Here is a 27,421-nt window from a genome sequence, read left to right as displayed (position 1 = left end):
ATTGCAGCACCAGCATTTTGTGCAGTATTGACAATATTGGTTTTTGACAAAATGTTTAAATATTATAAACAAAATGCTATGTCTTTCTACATTGAGTTAATTTGGTTGCGACAGAGGTAAGAAAGTGTTCATATGTCATATACTGTACAAGTTGCCCCATATTTTATAATGTGTAATTTTCTTTCATATATTGCAATTTTGCTTCAATTTGGATATTGTTATGTGTACTTACGTGTACATAGCCCCCCCCCCTCCCCAGCCACCCAGCCAAATGATAAGCAAGCTTATTACTCGGGATAACTATGTGGTCAGGAACCCAACGAAAATCAACCAAATTAGTAGCATCACCATGATCATGAGAAGACTGGGGATGGCAGAGACCAAGAGGTGGCAGGAAAAACACCAACCAATAGCCTGAAGGCCACTCTTTCAGTCCTTACATAACAAAACTCAGTTGAGGGAGGACCATTTAATAAAGCAGAGGACCTAATAGGTGGCCATCAATTCCGCAGTAAACATCCCATACTTGGCAGTCAAGAGATGGTGTTCAGTGTCAAAAAAGCTGTGAAGGCATATCCAATATGATCAGTGGATTTAGAGCCATCTGTGTAAAAAACCATGGCATCCTGAAACACCCGTACGAGCCTTCAGAACAAACAGTCAGACACCACTGGAATGATGGAGGCTTTCAGTCCCTGGAAGAAATTCATCTGAATCCATGACAGAGGAACTAACCAAGGGGGTGTGGTCACGAGGAAACATGGGGAAGAAGACAAGGAGGGGAGACGGAAGTTACAGTGGAGCGAAGCGAGATGGAGCCCAACCTGTAAACCGACACAAGGGCAGGCGACTGCCTGATGCAGTGAAAAGAACAGAATAAGAAGGATGAGCAGGGTAACAGCAGATAGTGATGGCATAGGAAACCAGGGGCTGGGACTGCCAAATCAAAAGGGGAGGGATCCCAGTATCAACCAGAAAACTATTGACAGAGCTAATGCGAAAGGCACCAGTGGCTAAATGGATACCACGGCAGTGAACCGGGTCCAAGTGGAGCACCATGGAAGGGGCAGTTGATCCGTAAGCTTGACAACCATAGTCCTGACAAGGCAGAACTAATGCCTAGTAAAGGCGGAGAAGGATAAAACAATCAATGCCACAAAAGGCATGGGCAAGTAAGCGAAGAACACTGAGTTTACGAAAAGAGCCAACCTTCAGATGATGTCTATGGGCCAACCAAGTAAGCTCGTTATCGAAAAGAAGACTCAAGAAATGGAACTGGGGGATCATGGACAGGTGTTGTACATCGATGTAGAGTTCTGGATCACGATGGACCATAGTAGGACGACAGGAATGCACCACCCCTGACTTACGGAGAGATAATTGAAAACCATGTAGGTGTGTCCATATGAAAGCACGCTGTATGGCCCCCAGCAGCTGTCATTCTGCAGAGGCCACTGAGTGGGAGTTAGCCCAAATACAGAAAACGTCCACATGAAGAGCAGGGGTGAGCAATGGTCTGGCAGAAGCCATAAGTCCATTAATAGCAATTACAAGAAAGACACCTTATATTGAGACCAGTGGAACGCCATTCTCCTGAGTCTGCAGAGAGCTGAGAACAGTGTCAACACGGTCTCTGAATGACCAGTGGAACAGGAACTAACGAATAAAAATCAGGAGGGAGGCCCAAAGATCCCACTCATGGAGAGTAAGGATGATGTGATGGCACCAACCTGTGTCAAAGCCTTATGAAGACTGAAGAAAACTGCAACAAGATGAAGGCACTCAGAAAAGGCCTCCAGAACTGTGGTTTCCAATCGAAGCAGATGAGACCATCTCTCCCAGATGAGACCATCTCTCCCAAAACTAGCACTGGTGGGGAGATAAAATATTCCAAGATTCAAGGACCCAATTGAGCTGACGAGCCACCATCCATTCTAGTAACTTGCAGGGGACACTGGTCAGACTGCTGGGCCGGTAACTATCAAGGGATGATATATCCTTGCTAGGCTTAAGGACAGAAACCTCAATAGTCTCTCCACTGAGAGGAGAAAATGCCTCAGAGCTAAATATGATGGATCTGTAGAAAGGCCAACTTTAATGGCAAGGACGGAATGGAAGGCTGCCACTGATAACCTTGAAGGGTGCGGTGTGTAGCCCACACCCGCGATGAAGAGCCACAAGAACCTAGAGAGTACAGAGAGCATTCCCAAAACACCCGTTTCCTCAGGTTGTGTAAGTAACGGGCTTTGGCGCAAAGGTAATACGGAGGACAGGTGCCGCTTCAGATGTTGCAAGGTGCTACAACAATTGCAAACAGTGGTGGGATAGCCATGCTCTGCCATGGAACTGGCCAATGGTGACTGGTGCCCGTCAAGTGGGAACAGCAATGCCCGCCGCACAGACTTTCTCATCTGACACATCACGGACGACAACCTGACAAAGAAGGTGGAAACATGACATGGGAGGTATACAGAGGACAATGACGGAAATCTCAGCAGGGAAACCTGGTCATCAGGAGGTGGGGAGGGAATGAGAGAACCAACGGGAAATGGTCACTACACAGAGGTCATCATGTGGCGACCAGTGTAAGGAACGAAGGAGGAGAGGGGAAGAGAGGAAATCAGTGGCAGAGGTGCCACATGCAGCACTAAAAGAATAGGGGAACCATCATGAAGATGACACAGGTCATGGTCTGCAAGAAACTGGTCAAGGAGGAACCCCCGACTAGATGAAGAAGCACTGCCCCACAAAGGGTGATAGGCACTAAAATCCCAATGAGGAGGAAGGGAGGGGTGAGTTGCCAGAGAGCATTTAGGGCAGCAGATATAGGTGGCCTGGCAGGGAGCGAGATAGAGATTGCAAACTGTGATGGCAGAGTCCAAGTGGACCAACACGGCAACCGCTTCCAATGTGGTATGAATGAGACCCATGTACTAACAATATCCATACAGACCAACATGAAGACACTCTCAGAAGCCCTCAATGGGCCAACCTGGTTCTGACAGAAAGCACAGAACTCAGTAAGGGACAGTGAGTGAGCATTAGTAAAATGAGATTCCTCAAGAACAACACAAGCTGACGAGTGAAAGGCAATACGGGATTGCAACTCTGGGAGATGAAGGTAGTATTCGTTACAGTTCCTCACTGAGCAGGTATCGAAATGGGAGTTGAATGGGCTGGAGCGTCACGTCACCAGGTCACCGTCGACGACAGGGTGACATCCATAAATTAGATGTCAGACTCAGGTTGTGAGCGGGGGAGATGACACCTACAGGAGACATTGTAGGAGGGGGCCTTGTCCTGGTATTTGTGTTTTCTCTTCTTCTCTTTCATAGGCTGAGGAGGGCAGAGCACAGAGGGAGAGCACGATTTGAAAGATCCAGAACTGAGAAAGAGGAGGCAACCTTGGGGCACACAGACTGTATGTCCTGTAGCCGAGTTGTGGTAGCTGATGCTGATAGGAGGGGTCACGGGAGGGACACCCGTCACTCTTGGGTGCTGAAGAAGGGAGGCACTTCTATGACCGAGGAGGTGGAGTGGCACCCAGAAGGCAGAGCGTGAGAACCACAGGGGAGGGGCCAAGCAGAGGGGGCGGGACTCTGATAAGAGAGAGATAAGAGGGCAAAAGGATATAACAGAGGCAAAAGTTGAAGACATCAACACATCGTGGATCCAGGAACTTATAGTCTTGTATCTTCCTTTCTTTCTTCTAAGCTGGGCAATCTAGTGAGCACTAAGTGTGATGGTCATGACAATTTACAGACACGGGTGGCAGAACACAAGGGCTCCCCCCATGAAGTGGGTGGCCACAGCCACCACATTGAGGGTCTGCTGTACATTGGGAAGGCATGTGCCCGAAACCCAAGAACCAAAAGCAACTCGTGGGTGGCAGGCCATACAGGCTCACGTCACACCAATCTCACATAACCTTGACCTCTTGAGACGGTATCTCCCCAAAAAGCCAGAATAAAGGCGGCGATATTGGTGTGGGCGTTTTTATGAGCTTTCTGCAGATGTTAAACAAAATGAACACACCATTGTTCCAGATTAGCCTGCAGTTCATCAGTTTGAAGGATGAGGCCCCTATGGAAAATGACTCCCTGGACCATATTCAGAGGCTGGTGATGTGTAACAGACAGCGGGACATTGCCAAGATGATCACAAGCAAGAATAGCTGCAGATTGGGTGGAAGAAGAACCTTTGATCGACAGGGAACCCGACTGCATTTTCCACAAAAAATAGCGGGTTTGTGGGGGTGAATGTGTCCCTGTCCATCCTAGTGCAGACCCAGTAACAGGGAAGGTGTTTCAGCCCAAGCCGGCGAGCCTGGACCTCCTCCCAGGGTGTGGCCAGGGAAGGGAAGGTGGCAGCATCATAAGAAGCAGCATTCAATGATACATTACCACTTTAAGAGACAGCCATAGGAGAACGGCCAGGTTTTTGGAGCTCGATATGCCTCTTGTGCAAAGTATTCACCTCAATACCACCCACTTCGATCAGGGGCTCTCCCCGTGGACGCCACCCAGCCATAACAAGAAGCATCTGGTATGGTGGCCATAGCAGTGAGTTCCGATTCTCCAGAATAACAAGCAACCACTCCTAGGCACACACGAGGAGGCAACAGCTCAGGTATCAGAAGTGTGTCCTGTGTTGTCAGGGGGGTCAGTCAGATGGGTACATAACAGTCCCACCACATGCGCTGGCTAGACGTGCTGGCGATTGAAGTGGAGGGGGGCTACAGCAGGGAGGGAAGAGAGGAGGGAAGTGGGCAGAGAAATCCATGCCATAGACACTAAGGAGGGAGTTCTTTCCCAAATGGCTCACACTACAAACAGAAAATTTAGATGTAAATGGAAGGAGGATAACTGCAGTCAGCTGCAGTGGGACATTAAGTGGAATCATCTTAATGTCCCAGTGTAGCTGACAGCAGTGACCGCCCTTCCATTTACAAATAGTGTTTACAGCTGCAGTAGCTGCGTGGTGTGTGTTCTTTTGAAGGAACAAACACTACGCATTCACATAAGTCTGGATGGGCAATGGATCCACTTTCTTCAGTGTGAATGCACGAAATACATCTGACCTCCTGTGGGAAACTGAGTAGCGACGGGAGTATAATTGACAGGGACTGCAGATAGGTACCACTTGGCGGGAGTGTGGACTGGCTATGAGACGTACCAAAGTAGTTCGTGCAGTTGCGATAATGCTGTGTCCCGGATGCCGCAATGGTTATCGCACCTCCCTAGTAAGCAGGAGATCCCAGGTTCAAATACCGATCCAGTACACATTTTCGCTCGATGCCGCCGATTCCACTTAATGTCCCCTTCCATTTACATATAGTGTTCACAGCTGTGGGATCTGTGTCGTGTCTGTCGCTTCGAAAGAACAGACACTACACATTCATATAAGAAAATTTAGAAGTGGGGTCAAACCACAAAGAGGGACCAATAACGCCAAAAAGGATGAAAGAGAAAAAGTGAGGGAAAGAAAACTGCAAGGAATACAGGAAACCAGATGGATAGCCAGGTCGACGTAAATAAGATAATCGAGGAAGGGGGAGGAGGTGCCAGCGGGGAAGGAGAGAAGGCAGTGAAGGGACACGGGGAAGGAAATGCAGCCCAGGAAGGAAGAATGGTCTGCAATAGCTTGGGGCCGTGTGAGCACCATGCACAAACTCATGGAAGAACTCTGAGCCCCCTGGGGCATGTTAGTTGAAGTGTGCAGGGGCAGTGGGTTACCAAATAATGAGGCCAGGATGATTATGGGACTGGATGATGTGTTTTCAAGATGACTCATCTGCAACTATTGCTTGGTAGTCATACTGACATAAAGGATTGTCCTGCGTTTGCAGCAGAGTAATGGCTGCTTTCACAGGTTGCCTGGCTTCTGATGGGGTAGGAAATGCCTGTGACAGGACTGGAGGAGGTGGTGCGGGGTGGATGGATTGGGCAGGTTTTGCAGCTTTGTCTGCTACACGGATATGATCCCTGTGTCAAGTGGTTGGGAGTGGCATAGGGATGGACTAGCATGTTGTGTATGGTGGATAGGTGACAGAACACTACTTTAGGAGGGGTGGGAAAGATCTCGGACAGAATGTCCCTCATTTCAGCGTAGGATGAGAGATAATCAAAGCTCTGGGGACAGGTATATTTCAGTTGTTCCAGTCCAAGGTGATACTGGGTGACAAAGGGGGGCGGTTCTTTGTAACTGATTTTTGGGGTGGTGGAAGGATTGAGGGTGTGTGAGGATATGGCACAGGAAATCTGTTCATTGACTAGGTTCGGTGGGTTGGGGGTGGGGTTGAAACTTATCTACATTCCTTCACAACCTTAATGCCTTTTCCTCCCCTACGATTCACCTGGTCCTTCTCTACCCAACGTGTACCTTTCCTGCATGCTGACATCCACCTCTCTGATGGCTCCATCCACACTTCTGTCCACATTAAACTGACTAACCACCAACGATACCTGTATTTCAACAGCTGCTATCCCTTCCACAAGAAAAAATCCCTCGCATGCTGCGTAGCCACCCAAGGATGATGTATCTGCAGTGGTGAGAACCCCCTTGCTCAACATGCTGAAGCCTTCAAAAAGGTTTTCACAGACACTTGATACAACCCCCACCACCATCCTCAAACCTAGTTCACAAACATATTAACTGTGCCATCGCCTCACACATCCCCAATCCTACCACAATCCCTACAAGTCAGTTACAAAGCAGTTTTCCCCTTGTGAACCTGCATCACCCTGGCTGGAACAATGGAACCATATCCATCGCCAGGGCTATGATTATATCTCATCCTGCTCTGAAATGAGGGACATCCTACCAGAGATCCTTCCCATCCCTCCTAAAGTGGTGTTCTGTCGCTCACCCAAACTACAGAACACCCTAGCCCATCCCTATGCCAACCCTAACTCCCAACTCCATGTCACAGGGATTATATCCCTGTGGCAGACCAAGCCCCAATCCAAGCACCCAGCATGTTCTACCGCCATCACAACCACTGCATCTGCCGCAAAACATCATTGGCACCATTAGTCTATTGTGTGTGTGTGTGTGTGTGTGTGTGTGTGTGTGTGTGTGTGTGTGTTTTACTCTAACTCTTCAATGTATAACTACAAAAGTCTGCAAGTGTTCTTTCTTTTGTCTGTGCCTGTCAACATCCCAACACTTCTGCTTTTATTGAGTGGTCTTTAATCCTAAAGTTTAAGTTCTTTATGTGATGTAAATTTCAACAATTCCATTTCAACTAGTTTTCCACTATAATTACTAGCTTTTTACCTCCTTATATGAAATACCCTTGTTTATGACAATGTGAACTTAAGTTTTCTTCTTGAAATATAAAAATGGATTGTTATCACATCAAGGAATTAGTTATATAGTAATAGCTACATTTACATCCATACTCCACAAGCCACCTGATGGTGGGTGGTGGGGGGTACCTTGAGTACCTCTATCGGGTTCTCCCTTCCATTCCAGTCTCTTATTGTTCATGGAAAGAAAGAGCGTCAGTATGCCTCTGTGTTGGCTCTAATCTCTCTGATTTTATCCTCATGGTCTCTTCGCGAGATATATGTAGGAGGGAGCAATATACTGTTTGGCTTCTTGGTGAAGGTTTGTTCTCGAAACTTCAACAAAAACCTGTACCGAGCTACTGAGCGTCTCTCTTGCAGAGTCTTCCACTGGAGTTTATCTATCATCTCCATAACGCTTTCGCAATTATCTGACTTCAAGAAAAAAAATTCAGTATTTTCTTTACATGATGAACCAGAGCAACAGTTTTAAAATTCAGTTTATGTTAAATGGATCACAGTTTTCATTTAAATTATACAACTTATCCTGAATCTGAAACTGGTTTTGGTGAAGCATGCTAATATCTGAAAAACAGCTGTTATCAGGAAACGGAAAGTATAGCAAGGAAGAAGCCTGCAAGCACTATATCAACCACTGTATGTTGCTGCTAACTGGAGTTTAATTTTAATTTCCACAACTGTGTGGAAACTAATTTTTATAACAACAAAATTGGAAGAAACTGAAAGAAGCAATTTTGAGAAAAGAAGAAAATGAAGCTCACTGCCAACAAAGCTTAACATGATCTGAACTGACACCAACACAGGAAATAATAATAATAATAATAATAATAATAATAATAATCAGGTTACCTTCCATTCGGAAAGCGGTTACACTCAGGGACTGTTATATTAACTTGTAAATTATAGACTGCACCAATTGGTCATCCTTTTTAAATTTTATTATGCAGATCTACATTTCGGCTAGAAGCTAGCCATTCTCAATGGACTGTTATTTTCACTCAAAGGATGTTGTTAAATCTTCAAATTTAATACATATTTCGGACAACACAACAACACATATAAGTCACTGAGTAAGTTGACCTGTGTACAAGTCGGCATTCGATTTAACACTGAGTCTCAGTCTAGCGGCCGCTGCTTGGCTGGCCGCTTAGGTGGCGCAGCTGCTGCATGGCTGGCAGACAGCACCGCACGTAGAGGACGTGCGTACTTGCGCGGCTGCACTTTGAATAATCGGCGAGTCACAACACTTTTCCCCCCCTTTGAAATTGTTGCACTGGTCTTGATGGAGGTGTCCTGGAGATGGCTAACGTCCACAGGCGTTGTTTGACTCGCCGTAAAGTCTCGAGGAGGAGGCTTCCCGTACAGACGGAAGTGTCCCCGATGATAACGGGTCGAGATGACAGGAGACGTAGGGGTTGAATCTGCTGGGGCCCCATGCACCAATCTGCCCGTTGATATCTGCCAGTTGATATGACAGGAGACTTGGGCGATGTGTCGGCGTCCGTTGGAGGAGGAGGCGAGTAGATGTACTCTGACAGAGGATGGTCCTCTAATTCCTGCATGGGCACGTCTCCTGGGGGCGTCCGTTCTGGTGCTGGCATCGTGATGACGGCGAGAAAGCTGCGTTGTGAGTATTGAGAGATGCCAAGATCCTGAGCATCAGGTAGAGCCAAAGGTGGTGTGGCGGCATTCGGAACAGGCGTTGCTGGCACCCGAGGCCAAAGCTGGTCCGAATGACGCACTGCAACACCCGTGTCCGTCTGGATTTCATACAGGCGTCTGCCACAGTGTCGTAAGATGTGGCCCGGGCTCCATTTTGGCCGCCTGCCATATCCCCGTACCCAGATGAGGTCGTCGGCGGTGAACCGGCCAAGTGAAGGCACCCGCGGCCGTGAGGTGGGAGGCCGCAGAAGATGAAGTAGCGTGCGGGGCTGTCGGCCATGTAAGAGCTCAGCAGGGCTGTGATCGCCCATGGGGGTGAAACGGTAAGACGCCAGGAACTGGAGAAGCGCATCATCAGCAGCAGAAGAAGTCAGAAGTTTCCGCATCTGAGCCTTAAATGTGCGGACCAGTCGTTCAGCCTCACCGTTGGATTGGGGATGGAACGGCAGGGCCGTGACATGCGTAACACCGTGACGAGCACAAAAATCTGCAAAGTCGGAAGAGGCAAATTGCGGACCATTATCAGTAACAAGAGTAGAGGGGAGGCCTTCCAAAGAAAAAATGCGGGCGAGAGCACTGGTGGTTGCCGCGGTGGTAGGCGACATGCAACGGACAATGAAAGGAAAGTTAGAATAGTCGTCAATTACGAGGAGCCAATAAGTACCTAAAAAGGGTCCCGCAAAGTCAGCATGAATGCGCTCCCAGGGCTTCTCAGGCGAAGGCCACGGTGACAAAGATGACTTCGGGGCAGCGGCCTGTGATGCACAAGGGCCGCAGGCAGCAACCATGTGTGCGATTTCAGAGTCGATGCCAGGCCAGTACACATGACGGCGCGCCAGAGATTTTGTGTGAGACACCCCGGTGCTGTCGGTGAAGGAGGCGCAAGACCGAAGCACGCAAAGACGCAGGTACCACAACACGCGGCGAAGCATTGTCAGTGGAGAGGAGGATAACACCATCCCTAGCCGTGAGGCGGTAGCGCAAAGTGTAGTAGTTCTGCAACGGATCAGAAGTCTTAGCGGACGGGCAATCTGGCCAACCCTTCTGAATACAGCGTAAAACCCGGGAGAGGGTAGGGTCGGAACCCGTAGCAGCCGCCAGCCTGTCCCCAGTGATGGGGAACCCGTCCACAACTCGCTGCTCGGCAACATCCAGGTGGAAACACAAAAGTTTGTCCCTATCGAATGCCTGATGAGGACCCATGGGAAGGCGAGACAAAGCATCAGCATTCACATGTTGAGCCGTTGGCCAGAAATGAATCTCATAATTGAAATGGGACAAGTAAAGAGCCCAACGCTGGAGGCGGTGTGCAGCCTTGTCGGGAAGTGATGTTGATGGATGAAACAAGGAAACAAGTGATTTGTGATCCGTAACAAGATGAAATTTTGAGCCATAGAGAAAAACACCAAACTTATGAAGAGCATAAATGATGGCCAAAGCCTCTTTCTCAATTTGAGAATACTTCTGTTGGGCATCCGTGAGCGTTTTGGAGGCATAAGCGATGGGTTGTTCCGAACCGTCACAAAAACGGTGCGCAAGGACTGCACCAACCCCATATTGAGACGCGTCTGTGGCAAGAACAAGATGTTGGCCAGGTCGATAAGTAGCCAGGCACGGGGCCTGTTTCAGCAGTCTTTAATTTCCGGAAAGCCACGTCACATGACGCAGACCAGTGAAAAGGCACGTTTTTATGCAACAGGCGATGCAACGGCTGAGCCACCGACGCCGCAGACGGTAAAAACTTGTGATAGTATGCTATTTTCCCCAAGAAAGCCTGCAGTTCCTTAACAGATGTAGGGCGAGGAAGGGCATCGATCGCAGCAACAGTGTGTTGAAGCGGACGAATACCATCCCAAGAGAGTTGAAACCCCAAGTACGTGATAGATGCCTGAAAAAATTGGGACTTCTGAAGATTACACTTAAGACCGGCAGTCTGTAAGACATTAAAAAGTGTGCGGAGATTTTGAAGATGTTCTTCAGTGGTGGAGCCAGTGACAACAATGTCGTCCATGTAATTGATACACCCCGGGACAGGGAGCAATAATTGTTCCAAGAATCGCTGAAAGAGAGCAGGGGCGCTAGCAACCCCGAATGGCAAGCATTGGTATTGATAGAGGCCGAAAGGCGTGTTAAGGACCAGAAACTGCCGGGAAGCAGCATCGAGAGGAAGTTGATGATAAGCTTCCGACAGGTCAATTTTAGAAAAATACTGTCCTCCAGCGAGTTTAGTGAACAGTTCTTCAGGATGGGGCATAGGATAAGTGTCTATGAGGCATTGAGCATTTACAGTGGCTTTGAAACCGCCACAGAGACGAATATCACCATTGGGCTTAGCAACGACAACGACAGGAGAGGACCACTCACTGGAAGTGACAGGAAGCAAGACCCCTGAAGCAGTGAGACGATCCAACTCCCGTTTTACCCGATCATGAAGGGCCACAGGAATGGGCCAAGGCCGAAAAAACTTACGCCGAGCAGTGGGTTTGAGCATGATATGAGCTTCAAAGTCGATTGCACGGCCTCACCCAGGAGAAAAAAGGGACGAAAATGTCGTCAACAAGGAATCCAGTTGAGCATAAGGAATAGCGTCAGAGACAATATTGACAGAGTCGTCTATGGAGAACCCAAAAACGCGAAAAGCATCGAAACCAGAAAGATTTTCTGCGTTGCTCTGGTCGACCACAAATATGGGAGCCGTGCGAACGACGGACTTGTAAGATACCTCAGCATTAAACTGTCCCAAGAGAGAAATCTTCCGTTTATTGTACGGACGTAATTGCCGAGTGACAGGGGACAGGAGTGGAGAACCCAGCTGAAGATACGTCTGAGAATTAATTATAGTGGCAACAGAACCGGTATCCACTTGCATACGAACATCTCGACCAAGGATTTGGACAGTGAGGAATAACTTCCCTGAAAGGAAAGAAGTGCAATTGACAGACAACACAGAATCAGAATCAGCGTCATGTTCATGAACATCATGTATGCGGTCGGATTTACAAACGGAAGACACATGACCTTTCTTTTTGCAATTGTGACACACAGCCCAACGTTGGGGACAATCCTCGCGTGAATGTTTCGTAAAACACCGCGGACATGAAGGAAGTTGCCGGGGATTTTGCTGCAGTTTCTTAGTGGGTTGTTTACGGCTAGGCCGAGGCGGCGCGTGGGAGCGAACTGCGGCCACGTCGGCCGGCGGGGATGCGCCGCACACGTCGTCAACAGCACACAGAGGTTGTATTTCCCCGACGTCACCCCACGCTTCTATTTGCGCCCCAGCGGCGCGAGAAATTTCAAAAGACTGCGCAATGGAGAGAACTTCATCTAGAGTCGGATTCGCCAACTGAAGCGCACATTGCCGAACTTCTTTGTCGGGCGCCGACCGGATAATAGCAACCCGTACAATGGAATCGGCATAGGATTCTTTGTGAACGTCAGTAACAAATTGACACTTTCGACTGAGGCCGTGAAGTTCAGCAGCCCAAGCGCGATAGGACTGATTTGGTTGTTTTTGACAACGATAAAAGGCAACACGAGAGGCTACCACATGCGTTTGCTTTTGAAAATAGACAGACAGAAGGGAGCACACTTCAGCAAAGGACAAAGACGCAGGATCCTTCAAAGGAGCCAATTGCGATGACAACCGATACATTTGAGGTGAAATCCAGGAAAGGAACAGAGACTTACATGGTTGTTCGTCCGTGACATGAAATGCCAAGAAGTGCTGTCGAAGACGTTTTTCATAATCAGACCAGTCTTCCGCCGTCTTGTCGTAAGGTGGAAAAGGAGGTACAGCCAATGACGAGAAACGCCCCGCATTTGACGCCGCGACGAAATCGCGAATCGCCGCTGTTAGAAGCGTTTGCTGTTCAAGGAGATTTTACAAGAGCTGCTTGACAGTAGCCATGGAACCCTGTGAGTCAACGGTGAAAAGGAAAAATCCCATCCTCGTCGCCAATTGTTAAATCTTCAAATTTAATACATATTTCGGACAACACAACAACACATATAAGTCACTGAGTAAGTTGACCTGTGTACAAGTCGGCATTCGATTTAACACTGAGTCTCAGTCTAGCGGCCGCTGCTTGGCTGGCCGCTTAGGTGGCGCAGCTGCTGCATGGCTGGCAGACAGCACCACACGTAGAGGACGTGCTACTTGCACGGCGGCACTATGAATAATCGGCGAGTCACAACAGATGTAAGTCCCTGTTGATCGGGCTATAGATCTGTATAATAAAATTTAAAAAGGATGACTGATTGCTGCAATCTATAATTTACAAATAATAATAATAACAATAAAAGTATTTATGCACAACAACCATTCAAAACCACTCAAGAAGTTCCTAACTGCTGATCTTCACAAGGAGATCGTGTGATGATATAGGACTAAATCAGAACTACACTAACCGAGTTCCTTACCTTCATAAAAATGGATTTTGTTACCACTGGGATATCATATGATAGATGATCACAACCTGGGTCAAATGGTTCTTTCAGATAACTGCCATGCTTTGCAGCACCCAGGGCAATCAGTTCATCAGGATTTACACTACATAGTAACTCTGAATTGGGAAACATTTCTGAGACTGATTGCTGAATTATTGGGATTTTCGCAGATCCACCGCACAGGAGCACCTAAAAGAAATATTTCAGAATTCTGTAGTACACTCATAACATTAGTACAAATAAGGAAAGGTCTGAAAAGTTAAATAGACATACAAGAGGGAGCTTATGTAACTAGTAACATAAATCTTACTCTGGTCAATATAGTAATTCTTAAACAATTCAGTAATTTGTAATCAAACAATGGAAACTCCAGAAAAGAATATCAGCAATGTAGGAAAAGACAGATTGCTACTTACTGTGAAGAAGAAACAACAAGTTGCAGACAACACAATTAAAAGACACTCACTTATAGCTTTTGGCCACAGCTTCATAAGTAAAAGGCAAAACAAACACACACACACACACACACACACACACACACACACACCATTTCCAGCATCTCGGGCCACAATGCTTACGGTAAGTAGCAATCTGTCAGTAATTTGTAAGCTATTTAGCATAACTATAACAGAGTCATGCTGTTTCACTTTATGGATCATTCTGTCCCAAAACTGATGCAGAACAATATATTTCAATACCCAGGTACTACAATGATGCATCAGTCAGGAAACGAATTCTTGTATACAAATGCTGGGAAACAATAGCGCGCCATCCACTATGACAAATCTCATACAAACATTATACAAAGTCTCAGGCAGAATCATGGACGTATATTAAAGGAAGATGATGTACAAAAAGTGCAAATGGATGATGAGAGATCGTTCATTTACTTGCTGTACAAAAATAAGAGAACGGTTTGCTTCAATTTGTATTTCGTCTTCATTACAAGAAAACGGAGAAACTAGTATCTGAAGAGATCATAACAGAGGTGAAATGATATGTAAGTAGCACACTTTGTTTGATAGAAACAGCTTTGTGTTTCACAAGTGAGACAATGGAGGAGCAGCAATGCTAGACAATTTGCAGTATGGTATCACTTATAAATCCTCATGCTCTCTAGAGACGGCATCACAGTAAGCATGAGCAGTGCAACGCAACAAAGAACAACAATTGTATGATGCCTCTTCCCCATATTTTGATTCATTGAACAGTCAATCACAAATTTATTTCAAATTAACTATACCTGTTACCAATAAGGATGAGAACAGCTTCATGTGTAAGACTTCTCAAAATATAAATATAAAAGGTATAAATCTGACAGAAAAAGCTACTTTACAAGACAAATAAATGTTAGTTTGAGTTGATATCTTCCTTCTAAACGAAGCCCAGCAATCTACGTACATCATAAAAGACACAATATACAGAATATACCGTATGAGCTACAAAAGGTACATGGCCTAGCCAAAAGAGCAGCCAATTTTCCTTTATATCAGTGTCAATGTGTGCTGGATGTACATCAGTGCACATGACCATTTTGATACATGTCATGGCATTCACACAGCAAATTCTCCACAGTGTATCTACTGTAGACAGTGGAATAAGTCTTATAACATTGGAATAGAACAATTATGGAACACCCAGATCTCTTACAGGGTGTATACGCGGACAAGGAGAAAAAATTCCCGGATCTCCCGGAGAAAAATACATTTTCTCCCATGTGAAAATACACTTTTTCCCTGTTAAGTGACATTATACTTTCCGTCAGAACTGTAAAACTTATCACTCCTTTGAACGGATATGGTTTTATACAGCAGCATAGAATTTCTCGGCACTTTAGAAAATTAAACTCAGGGGGAAAAAACACGTTCTGGGAAGATCTTTGATGGGCAGCAACATGCTGCATATTTTTGAATTAAGAAAGTATAAATTCGGATTCCACCAAAGGAAAAGTTGATGGTTTAAGTAAATATACATAGTGTTGCTACAAGAGAAGCAAAGCTTTCACATATAATATTTGTCTCGAAGATTAATAAGCTACAGGAGAATCTAAGCTTTCACATATAATGTTGATCTGTTTAGTGCATGTTACACTTTAAGATACATCACACAAATACATCGCACAAATACACCAGTAAAATTTTTAATACTGACATAAATCTCTGATCTTCTGGGCTCAAAATTCTTCTAAATGGCTCGTCATCAAAGAGTTGATTTTTAAATGAGAGCAAACACTCTGCGATTTAAGAAATTCATCGTACATTCTTGCACATAGTTCATTTTGTGTAAAAGGAAATTTACTTTGAAAATATCGCTTTTCAAACCGCAATTCTCAATATTTTCCTGCGACCTGTTAAAAACAGATTCATTTCAGCAGTTGCCAGAGAGCACCAGATAAGAGGCGTCACCAGGCTTGCACAGCTACGGTGACATAGGAAGCCCATATGTTCGTACGTGTAAAACATGAAAAGATCTTTCTTACATTACGTCATAAAAGAAACAAGACATCAGAGGACACTCCAAAAGCATCGGAAGTTCGTGAACCATACTAAAAAGCATAGTTTGCCTTAAAGTGCAAATTCGTATGTCCAGATTCCCAATGATGTAGGCCTCAACCTGATATTAAGCTTTTCGGTGTGGTTTTCAGGATGTAAATTTTCTTGGAGTACCAGTACTGTATTATCTCATGTTTGGATCTTTATTATGGCATAATTCCGTACGTGCTAGAAGATGGAATCGTGCACTTGAAATGCAATGAACAGTTGAAACTAGCCAATAGAGTGGAATTAAACACTGCGTGTCAAATAAATTTACTGCCTCAGTAGGAAAGCTTAATAAAAGCCAAATTTCTTTAGAAAACCGACAAAAATAACTACACTGTTCTGCAAGGTGATTAATGCTTGACTGTCAGAAAGGTGGAAATAAAATAAATTCTGAAACTAGTAACACATTTTAGCCTACCATAATTATGTGAATGTATTTTAATTCACTTGATAGCTCCCAACCACAGAAATCCATCTTGTTTTCATTCGACATGAGAGCAGTAAACGAAGAGGAAACACAAAAATCACTAAACGTAAACACGTGTCACGTGGAGACCATCCACTATAGCTCAGACTGCTCTGCACATAAAAAAATAAAAATAAAACTTTTCAGAAAAGTTCATTTTGTAGCGCACATCTTTCTTAAGAGAGTCTAATACATAAAACATATATCTGAGAGGAAATGTAAGAGATGTTATTTGGTCTTAAGTGTGCCGAAGTGCAGTGCCACGCCTCTTCAAACAACATTCTTATACCACACATCACTGTATTTCGCTCTGTGTATCTCAAAGGTGTATATTTTGTAATGGATGCCATCGAACTATTTCAGGACTGTGGAAATTAAAATTCCTGTAGTGCCTCTCCTTCTCCCAGTCAGCCTGTTTGACATTCTGTCACTCTTCGCTGGCAGGTCGATAGACACACAAACAAACACAAACATACACACAAAATTCAAGCTTTCGCAACAAACCGTTGCTTCGTCAGGAAAGAGGAAAGGAGAGGGAAAGACGAAAGGATGTGGGTTTTAAGGGAGAGGTTAAGGAGTCATTCCAATCCCGGGAGTGGAAAGACTTACCTTAGGGGGAAAAAAGGACAGGTATACACTCGCGCACACACACACATATCCATCCGCATATACACAGACACAAGCAGACATTTGTAAAGGCAAAGAGTTTGGGCCGAGATGTCAGTCGAGGCGGAAGTACAGAGGCAAAGATGTTGTTGAAAGACAGGTGAGGTATGAGAGGCGGCAAATTCAAATTAGAAATTAGCGGAGATTGAGGCCTGGCGGATAGCGAGAAGAGAGGATATGCTGAAGGGCAAGTTCCCATCTCCGGAGTTCTGACAGGTTGGTGTTAGTGGGAAGTATCCAGATAACCCGGACGGTGTAACATTGTGCCAAGATGTGCTGGCCGTGCACCAAGGCATGTTTAGCCACAGGGTGATCCTCATTACCAACAAACACTGTCTGCCTGTGTCCATTCATGCGAATGGACAGTTTGTTGCTGGTCATTCCCACATAGAAGGCTTCACAGTGTAGGCAGGTCAGTTGGTAAATCACGTGGGTGCTTTCACACGTGGCTCTGCCTTTGATCGTGTACACCTTCCGGGTTACAAGACTGGAGTAGGTGGTGGTGGGAGGGTGCATGGGACAGGTTTTACACCGGGGGCGGTTACAAGGGTAGGAGCCAGAGGGTAGGGAAGGTGGTTTGGGGATTTCATAGGGATGAACTAAGAGGTTACGAAGGTTAGGTGGACGGCGGAAAGACACTAGGTGGAGTGGGGAGGATTTCATGAAGGATGGATCTCATTTCAGTGCAGGATTTGAGGAAGCCGTATCCCTGCTGGAGAGCCACATTCAGAATCTGATCCGGTCCCGGAAAGTATCCTGTCACAAGTGGGGCACTTTTGGGGGTCTTCTGTGGGAGGTTCCGGGTTTGAGGAGATGAGGAAGTGGCTCTGGTTATTTGCTTCTGTACCAGGTCGGGAGGGTAGTTACGGAATGCGAAAGCTGTTTTCAGGTTGTTGGTGTAATGATCTGGACTCACAGTGAAGAAGAACTCCAGAATTTCCTCTCCAACTTCAACTCCTTTGGTTCCATCAGATTCACCTGGTGCTACTCCAAATCCCATGCCACTTTCCTTGACATTGACCTCCACCTGTCCAATGGCCAGCTTCACACGTCCGTCCACATCAAACCCACCAACAAGCAACAGTACCCACCAACAAGCAACAGTACCTCCATTATGACAGCTGCCACCCATTCTACATCAAACGGTCCCTTCCCTACAGCCTAGGTCTTCGTGGCAAACGAATCTGCTCCAGTCCGGAATCCTTGAACCATTACACCAACAACCTGAAAACAGCTTTCGCATTCCGTAACTACCCTCCCGACCTGGTACAGAAGCAAATAACCAGAGCCACTTCCTCATCTCCTCAAACCCGGAACCTCCCACAGAAGACCCCCAAAAGTGCCCCACTTGTGACAGGATACTTTCCGGGACCGGATCAGATTCTGAATGTGGCTCTCCAGCAGGGATACGACTTCCTCAAATCCTGCCCTGTAATGAGATCCATCCTTCATGAAATCCTCCCCACTCCACCTAGAGTGTCTTTCCGCCGTCCACCTAACCTTCGTAACCTCTTAGTTCATCCCTATGAAATCCCCAAACCACCTTCCCTACCCTCTGGCTCCTACCCTCGTAACCGCCCCTGGTGTAAAACCTGTCCCATGCACCCTCCCACCACCACCTACTCCAGTCCTGTAACCCGGAAGGTGTACACGATCAAAGGCAGAGCCACGTGTGAAAGCACCCACGTGATTTACCAACTGACCTGCCTACACTGTGAAGCCTTCTATGTGGGAATGACCAGCAACAAACTGTCCATTCACATGAATGGACACAGGCAGACAGTGTTTGTTGGTAATGAGGATCACCCTGTGGCTAAACATGCCTTGGTGCACGGCCAGCACATCTTGGCACAATGTTACACCGTCCGGGTTATCTGGATACTTCCCACTAACACCAACCTGTCAGAACTCCGGAGATGGGAACTTGCCCTTCAGCATATCCTCTCTTCTCGCTATCCGCCAGGCCTCAATCTTCGCTAATTTCTAATTTGAATTTGCCGCCGCTCATACCTCACCTGTCTTTCAACAACATCTTTGCCTCTGTACTTCCGCCTCGACTGACATCTCGGCCCAAACTCTTTGCCTTTACAAATGTCTGCTTGTGTCTGTGTATATGCGGATGGATATGTGTGTGTGTGCGCGAGTGTATACCTGTCCTTTTTTCCCCCTAAGGTAAGTCTTTCCGCTCCCGGGATTGGAATGACTCCTTACCCTCTCCCTTAAAACCCACATCCTTTCGTCTTTCCCTCTCCTTTCCTCTTTCCTGACGAAGCAACCGTTTGTTGCGAAAGCTTGAATTTTCCATGCAATTATTACTGGATGGGATTATTTGTAACCAGGAGAACAAGAACTCTTCACAAAATCAGGACTCTTTATTGCCTATTAGCTAATAACTTGTTCTTCTGTGTGACATAAAATTAAATATAGGATACTTAAAACCAGCAAAGACAAGAGACATGCAAGACAGTACACATTTCTTCAATCCTTAGGTCCTGGTGATTTTTCTCTCTAATCTTGCTACAGCTTTACATGGTGTGCTTTCCTTTCTGCGAAAGAACTATTACCTCATCAAAGTTTGTCAAACATTTTGCTACATGATAAATCGAAATGTCATCTAATACTGAAAAAGCTGTTAATACAAATAGTACCCAAGAATGGTGTGGTTTCTCAATCTAACTACATCTATTTTGTCACTGTTTCCTGGATAAAACGAAATAGGCCATTCCAATACTGCAGCAATTGTAACACACACACACACACACACACACACCACACACACACACACACACACACACACACCCCCCAAATAAGCAAGACTGTTTTGGCAATAATGATCATTTTTATATTACTGCAATATAATTCACGAAGTAGCAACACAAAATATCTATTTTCCTACTACAATCAAAAAGCTTTACGTTAGGAACTAGTTTCAAATTTCATTCATACGCTCCAGTTTCATGCACAAGACCGAAAAGTAGTAGAATAAAATTTTTGTATGAATTTGGCATCATCATATTCTTCCATAATTTGTGTGATGTCCCCATTTCTTCTCCTTTCTCGTACTAACAAACAATCTTGTCATCACTAACTCTGTAACTATTCCTACTACTGTCAAAACTCATTCTCCGTTTAACTTTACTAACCCTGCCACAATCACTGGTTTAGTTATCCAGCGATTATTCTCCGGTTAGACGTTAGTATGTGTTCGTATAATGCATTTTCCGCACTACTCCCAGAATGGAACTTGAGCAGCTGATAGCCCGTGACTACAACTGGCCCTGTCTAATGTAGCGATGTGGCCAAAAATTTTCCGTCAGAATTCACTTTCTTGGATACACCGAGAAGATTATGTATTATCTTTCTTACCTGTTATTCCTGTTAGTCATTTATTTCAACTCTGGTAATCTGAATCTATGGATTTCGCTAGTAATTATAACAACGCTGAACATTTGCAAACCGAATCAACCACATAAACAAGCAGCAGTTTGCATTCACCGGTTCGGCTTTATTCCGCTCAGCTCGTATAGCCCCGTCCTGTTTTGTCTGCAGGAAAGTTCACGTCTAGAGGCGATGAGGATTCCCCTGGCAGAGATATCACGTACACTATGCACGCATTCAAAAATCAACTTAGAATGTGTTCAAAAATGTCCAAAAACCAGATGGGTGCATTTCAAAATCATATGAACAATCGACAGACCGACGTGCGCTGGATGCTAGGTGCTTTGTAAAAGGTTTTTTTCCCCCTCAGGAATATGAATCTGCCCTCTCCCCCGAAATTGTCGCCCGGTTCAGATACAATGGTTTGCCCCCCCCCCCCCCCCCCCCACTAGATACAGGACTGCTGCGCACGCGTGAATGTGGCAGCTTGGGCGCGCCAGTAAAATTTTTCCAGGTACCCCATGTGGCTGGTTGCTGCTACTGCTGCTTGCACAGCAAACAGCCACATTTCTGTAGCCAGAAGTGGGAGAAGGTATTACTCATCGACTCAACTGCGTGTGTGCATGAGCCCGCTCGTAACTGCTTAAATGAATCTAATTTAAACAGTTGTGACGTCACGCTCATTGGAGGCAATTTGTTGTTATGAAGCATTGCATAGTCTTCCTAAAGCCTTTAACACATTTTGCTGTTGACATATGCTTGTACGTGCACTGTGTTATTTTACATGGCTCATTTCCTTTGCAATTTAAGTTTTATTTTCACTTTTTTCTCTCGTCCATGTTTTAATGCTGCAGTATTATTCTGCAGTAGCGGGATACAGTAATATCCTTTGTTAGAGTATCGGTTCTTACCAGTCAAAATTACAAAAATTTAACTGGAAACTAAAACAACGAAAAATTTCCAGAATTCTAAAAAATTCCCAGGTTTTTCCTGGTTTTCTCCCGGCTGAACAAATTCCCGGGTTTTTCCCGGATCTCCCGGTTGTCCCGGGTCGTATACACCATGTCTTACAGATTGGGCAAAACAGCAACAGTATAGAAGATGCCAACATAAAATATGTTTAAGATCAGGTCAACTGCTTTTGGAATGGCAAGGGAGTGACAGACTGTCTGTCAATGCCAGTGTCAGCTTCTGACATGAAGAACCACTTTCAGGATTAAAAATGTGTGAAAAGTAGACTCTATAAATGACAACTGATGAATTGTGCATTACCAAATGTGCTCCACATCATTGCCCTGGAAGAAGATGGCAAGCAGATATTTTGCCTGCTTAAAGGCAAAATTCATGGAAATCTCTGGAAATTTAATTACTGTGTAATTCTTCCTTTGAATCACACTGATATGAAATGAAGCCTTGTGCTTGCAGTTTAGTATGGAATCAAAGTGACAACTGATGCAATAGCACTCATTGTCCTTCTCAAAAACAACAAAGAAAGGAAAAGGAAGATAATAGATTGCAATGTACCATTCATTGTAATTAGAGAGAGAGAACACAAGCACAGATATGATCAAAATGAGGAAGGAAATTGGACAAACTTTTCTGAAACGAACAATCCCAGCAAATGCTATATTGATTTCAGAGGGGGAGAGGGATGGACTACGACAACCCTAAATGTGGATGGCTCAATATCGATTTCAATTCTGGTCCTTCTGAATATGAATCCAGTGTGCAAACTACAGTGTTCCCTGGTGCAGGTTGGAGAGGCTGCGAGCCAGCACGGTGCAAACAGGTGACGGAGGCAAGGTGGGAGCCCGAGAGGTTCCAGGGAAAGGCAGCTGCAAATCTAACAACAAGTTCTTACATTGAGGCATCTCAGCTGCTCGATAGACTCCATCAGTGGCCAGCTGGCCACTGAATTCCACTGTGCTGGCTGCTCACATTCCACACAATACTTATGCGGCTTTTGCCCCGAGCGTTTGCAGCATGTTCTTGACGATGCTGTGTGGCCCCGGCTGACACCCAGCTGAGTCACAGTAGGGGATGCCTACCATGTGAAGATGCCTAGTGTGGATGCCTGCTGCACTCTGAGCAGGAGTCAGCCATGCTACTGGAGATGACCTGGTGCAGCCCACTGCAAATTGGGACTAATTGTGGGGAGGGACTTAAGTGTATAGAGCTGTTGTCCATCTGTGGCCTCAAACCAGTGACTTTTTATTGGCAGGTCCACGTGGTATCCTCATTTGGCAAAACCCTGTCGTCCCAATTTGGCTGCAAGACTAAGAATAAATCCATTACAAAAATTACTTGTACGTATTGTCAATAGCAGTGCACCATTCGTGCATATGCAGCACTATCAGTCACGTATCCAAAAAATCCACTGCCACTGTCAGTTTGGACAACTGCCTTGCCCTTTGCTGCATTAGTATATGCAGTACTGCTGAGTTCACTGTTTCAACAAGCTAACCTACATCAAAACACTGCACTGGCCTTGTTGAATTATTACAGTGACAACATCCCATGCTCGCCTGCTTTCATAGCTGTGGCAATGCACTGCTCAGATTTACTCTAATATGGCCATAGATGATAGTTGAGATAAACATGGGTATTTAAAAAAAATCCAACCCAGTGGGTCAAATTTAGTTTTTGTGGGTTTTATGGTTTTTTTTTCTATTTTTCAGATTGACAATAGTTCAATTAAAATTCCTGTTATTAACTTATTCAAAATGTAACCCATTCTTACAATTACTTTATTAGGCCCCTTTTCTTGCCCTGCTAGCACTGCATCCATTGAGAGGATCTTCTCCACCTACTGGCTTGTTTGGTCAAAATTAAGAAATAATTTAGTAGAGAAAGGACCTGACAAATTAGTGAAGATCTAAAAAATTTCTGCATGCTTCAAAAAGAATGTACTTTACATTCATTATTAAAGTTTTTTCTGGTAGTGTAAATGTTATTTATCTGTGTCTTATATTGCAAGAAAAGTTAAATACAATATTAATTAAAAAATTCTTCTGATATTAAATAGTTGCCTTTACTACATACGATGGCTCTTTTGAATTTGAGTAAGGCTAACTATATTGTGTTATACTACAAGTGCCCCCCCCCCCCCCTTACACACACACACACACACACACACACACACACACACACACACACACACACAATTTTCATATCACACTACTTGTTTGCACAAATTACAGATAAATTTTATACCCAAAACAACTAGCAAGTTGCTGATGTGTTAGATACTGCATCAAATCTTTCTTACTAAGCTGCTTGTTGCCATTTGCTTAGAAGTCTTCTTTTTGCACTTGTTTTCACTTCTGGCAATTTAAACCTTCATAGCTTGTCCCTGTGCTTCCTTTTCTCTTAATCCTAAATTTACACCTATTCTGCATTCACACTACAAAGTTATACTCTCACTCTCTCTTATGCTCTATGGATCCAGTATACTAAAATCTGGAGTATTGGTGGTTTATGCTGATGACTGGCTCTCCACCTCAAAAGAATAAAAGCTACACACACCAGAGTCAGAGGCACTGTGGCACTTGGTATTGCAGCACTCACAATCATTGTCATATGTCGTCATCCTCCTCTGAAATGCTCTATGTGTTGCATTAAGTGCTTGGCTGAAATGTCCCCTTCCTGCACGGCAATAAATCATTCCAGGGAATGGATTAGGTCAGATTCTAGAGTTCGATTAACAAATTTTACATTCTGCATTGGTAACAACTCTAAAGGCACATGCGGCAATTACAACTTTGTCTGTGAGATGTTCAATTGCACAATTCTTGTAATTGTGGCTAGTAGATGGAAGGTTCACCCTCTTATGTCGCATGTAGTAACATTTACTAATAACCACTTACCTTTTTAAAGTTCAATCCGTCTGGCTTCCATGAGCTTCCCCTGACTTCTATGTATTCGAACGGCTCGATACTTGCTCACAAATTGTTATTCAGTGTGTTTTTCTGTCAATGGGTGACCGACGATATGGTGTGCCTGTGTCTTCTGCACTGAGGAAACTTTATAATCTTCTCACACCAGGATAAGCTGCTACGCAATTACAAGAGGTGGTTTGCTAGCCTCAGAGCATACAGTGGAGCTGATCATAAAAGGTTTGGTGGCTAACACTATTTCTGCATGATTGACTGCTTCACAGGTTTTCATCTAGAACCATAATCAACTTGAGACCAGGCAAAATGCACTATAAAAAAAAAAGAGCTCTTAAGTTCTGCCTACTTCCCATATTCTGTGACCAACATATCTAAAAATACTGAGTGCTTCCAGAGTTCACTCATTTTGCTTTCTTACATACAGCAGCACAGCTTGCGACAGACTAATCGGAGCTGAAAATATTGACAATTGAACTGAAGCAGCTAAGACATATGAACTAATATTCTCATTTATTTGCCTTGCACTTGCTGCTCGTATACACTAGACAGTAATACTCATGGTAAATAAAAGAAGTGAAGATTAGGGTCTTATAGCCCACCAATGACAAGGAAGTGAGAGTACGAGCTCAGGGTATGCAGGTATTGGGAACGAAATCATCCACATCCTTTTCAAGGGAACCGTTCTGGCCTTTGGCTACATTTATTTGGAGAAATCACAGAAGTTTAAATTTCACATTGTGTCCCGGATGGTTCACTGGTTACTGCACCTGTCTGGTATGCAGGAGAGCCCGGATTTGAGTCTCGGTCCAGTACACATTTTCGCTCATTGCCACTGATTCCACTTAACGTCCTGCGGCAGCTGACAGTAGTTATCCCCCTTCAATTTACACATAATTTTTCATAGCTGCAGATTCTGCGCCATGGTGTCTGTTCTTTTAGGCAAACATTATGCATTCACATATTTTGAGAATTTACACACACACACACACACACACACACACACACACACACACACACAAAGTGTTTCCTAACAGGAAACATAGGTAAGTGAAAAGAACTGGAGAATAATGTAAAATCATCACCACCACCACCACCTTGCATCTGTGACATACAATGAAGAGCCAAAGAAACTAGTACACTTGCCTAATATCGTGTGGAATGTGTGGTTCATCCATAAAGGAGACCAAGTATAGAATACTAGTACAACCCATTCTTGAGTACTGCTCGAGTGTTTGGGATCCCCACCAGGTCGCATAAAAGGAAGCATCGAAGCAATTCACAGGCAGGCTGCTTGGTTTGTTACCAGTAGGTTCGATCAACAAATGATTATTACTAAGGTGCTTCATGAACTGAAATGGAAATCCCTGGAGGGAAGACCACATTCTTTTTGTGAAACACTATTGAGAAAAGTCAGAGAATCAGCATTTGCTGCTGACTGAAGAATGATTCTACTGCCATCAATGTAGTGCATTTTGCTTAAGGACCATGACAATAAGATAAGAGATATTACAGTTCATATGGAGGCACATAGACAGTTGCTTTTTCCCTTGCTCTATTTGCAAGTGGACAGGAAAGGAAATGATTAGTGTTGGTACAAGGTACCTTCTGTCATGCACCGTAAGATGGCTTGCCGAGTACGTATGTAGACATAGAGCTTGAAAATTCACCTGAAAGTATGATGCTATGGTCATAGCCTTGAATCGCTGACACAGAAGAGCAATACAGTATAATAAAATTAAAAAAATAAGAAATAGAAGATGAGCATTATCACAGGAAGAAACACCTGACTCAGAATTGTTACACAGTGGAAAAGGGAATGGTAGAAGGGAGGGTTGGGGGCATGGAAGGGTATGAGGGATTGGGGAAGGGATGGAGAAAGGGTGACGTAAAATTGTAGTAACTCTACCAGATGACTCACCTTGTTTATGTCTGTGCAATCGATACCTGCTTGGCTCAGTGCTTCTTCTATGGGGGCAGTGCACATTTTCACAGCTGCACTAATCAAATTTTCAAATCGTGCTCGTGTCACATTGTAGCTAAAGTCCGTTCCTTCACACAGAGACTCAATAAAACAATGAGCTGTACTCATTGTGGACAAAATATGTTTACATTGCTCTGAAGAATTGTACAATTTAGCCATAGCACGCCGACTATCATTTGGATCCAACTTCCATTTTCTGCAATAAGAAGAAAGTATTATGTTTCAATGGCCCACACATATTGAATAATGGTATCACTAGTCAGTCTTCCTTCTTTTATTAAAAAATTGGAAAGCGAACAGTTAAGGTTGTTATAGTAGTTTTTCACCACAACAACTGCTCAGTTTTTGATGTGTTCCAATAAGAAACTCTATAGTAGAATTAAGGGAACTGATAATTACATATCAAAAAGATAGATTACTACTCACCACATGTGGGAGGTGCTTGGTGGCAAACAGGCACACTCAAAGAAGACTGTTTGACATTATAAGCTAAAATACTAAGTCCTTTGTCAGATGTAGACAATCTCTCTCTCTCTCTCTCTCTCTCTCTCTTCTCTCTCTCTCTCTCTCTCTCTCTCTCTCCCCCCTCCATCTACACACTATGGGCCCAATGTCTCCACTGTTTAAAATACACACATTTAGACTGTATCTCTTAATACATGGTGTTCTGCATTTATTGTAGCACCAAAAAAGAAAAACAGAGAGAGAGAGAGAGAGAGAGAGAGAGAGAGAGAGAGAGAGAGAGAGAGGGGGGGGGGGGGGAGGCGGGGAGAGGGGGGGAGAGGGGGGAGAGGGGGGAGAGGGGGGAGAGGGGGGAGAGGGGGGAGAGGGGGGAGAGGGGGCAGAGGGGGCAGAGGGGGCAGAGGGGGGCAGAGGGGGCAGAGGGGGCAGAGGGGGGGAGAGGGGGGAGAGGGGGAGAGGGGGGAGAGGGGGGAGAGGGGGGAGAGGGGGGAGAGGGGGGAGAGGGGGGAGAGGGGGGAGAGGGGGGAGAGGGGGGAGAGGGGGGAGAGGGGGGAGAGGGGGGAGAGGGGGGAGAGGGGGGAGAGGGGGGGAGAGGGGGGAGAGGGGGGAGAGGGGGA

The 27,421-nt window shown here is 45.0% G+C and overlaps 1 protein-coding gene across 1 annotated transcript in view; it reads right to left on the bottom strand.

Annotated features, from left to right (window-relative positions):
* LOC126184858 (heat shock 70 kDa protein 14-like) overlaps positions 1-27,421 on the bottom strand; it is a 232,727-nt gene that overhangs the window by 35,694 nt on the left and 169,612 nt on the right. The window contains exons 6-7 of the mRNA XM_049927472.1: positions 26,280-26,538; positions 13,392-13,607 (exon numbers count right to left, since the gene is read on the bottom strand). Coding sequence (XP_049783429.1) covers positions 13,392-13,607; positions 26,280-26,538 — 475 coding nt within the window. The remainder of the gene's footprint in view (positions 1-13,391; positions 13,608-26,279; positions 26,539-27,421) is intronic.

This window comes from Schistocerca cancellata, chromosome 4, assembly GCF_023864275.1.
Source record: "Schistocerca cancellata isolate TAMUIC-IGC-003103 chromosome 4, iqSchCanc2.1, whole genome shotgun sequence".
NCBI lineage: Eukaryota > Metazoa > Arthropoda > Insecta > Orthoptera > Acrididae > Schistocerca > Schistocerca cancellata.
The sequence above is the reverse complement of the archived record's forward strand: the minus strand, read 5'-3'. Positions and strand labels throughout refer to the sequence as shown.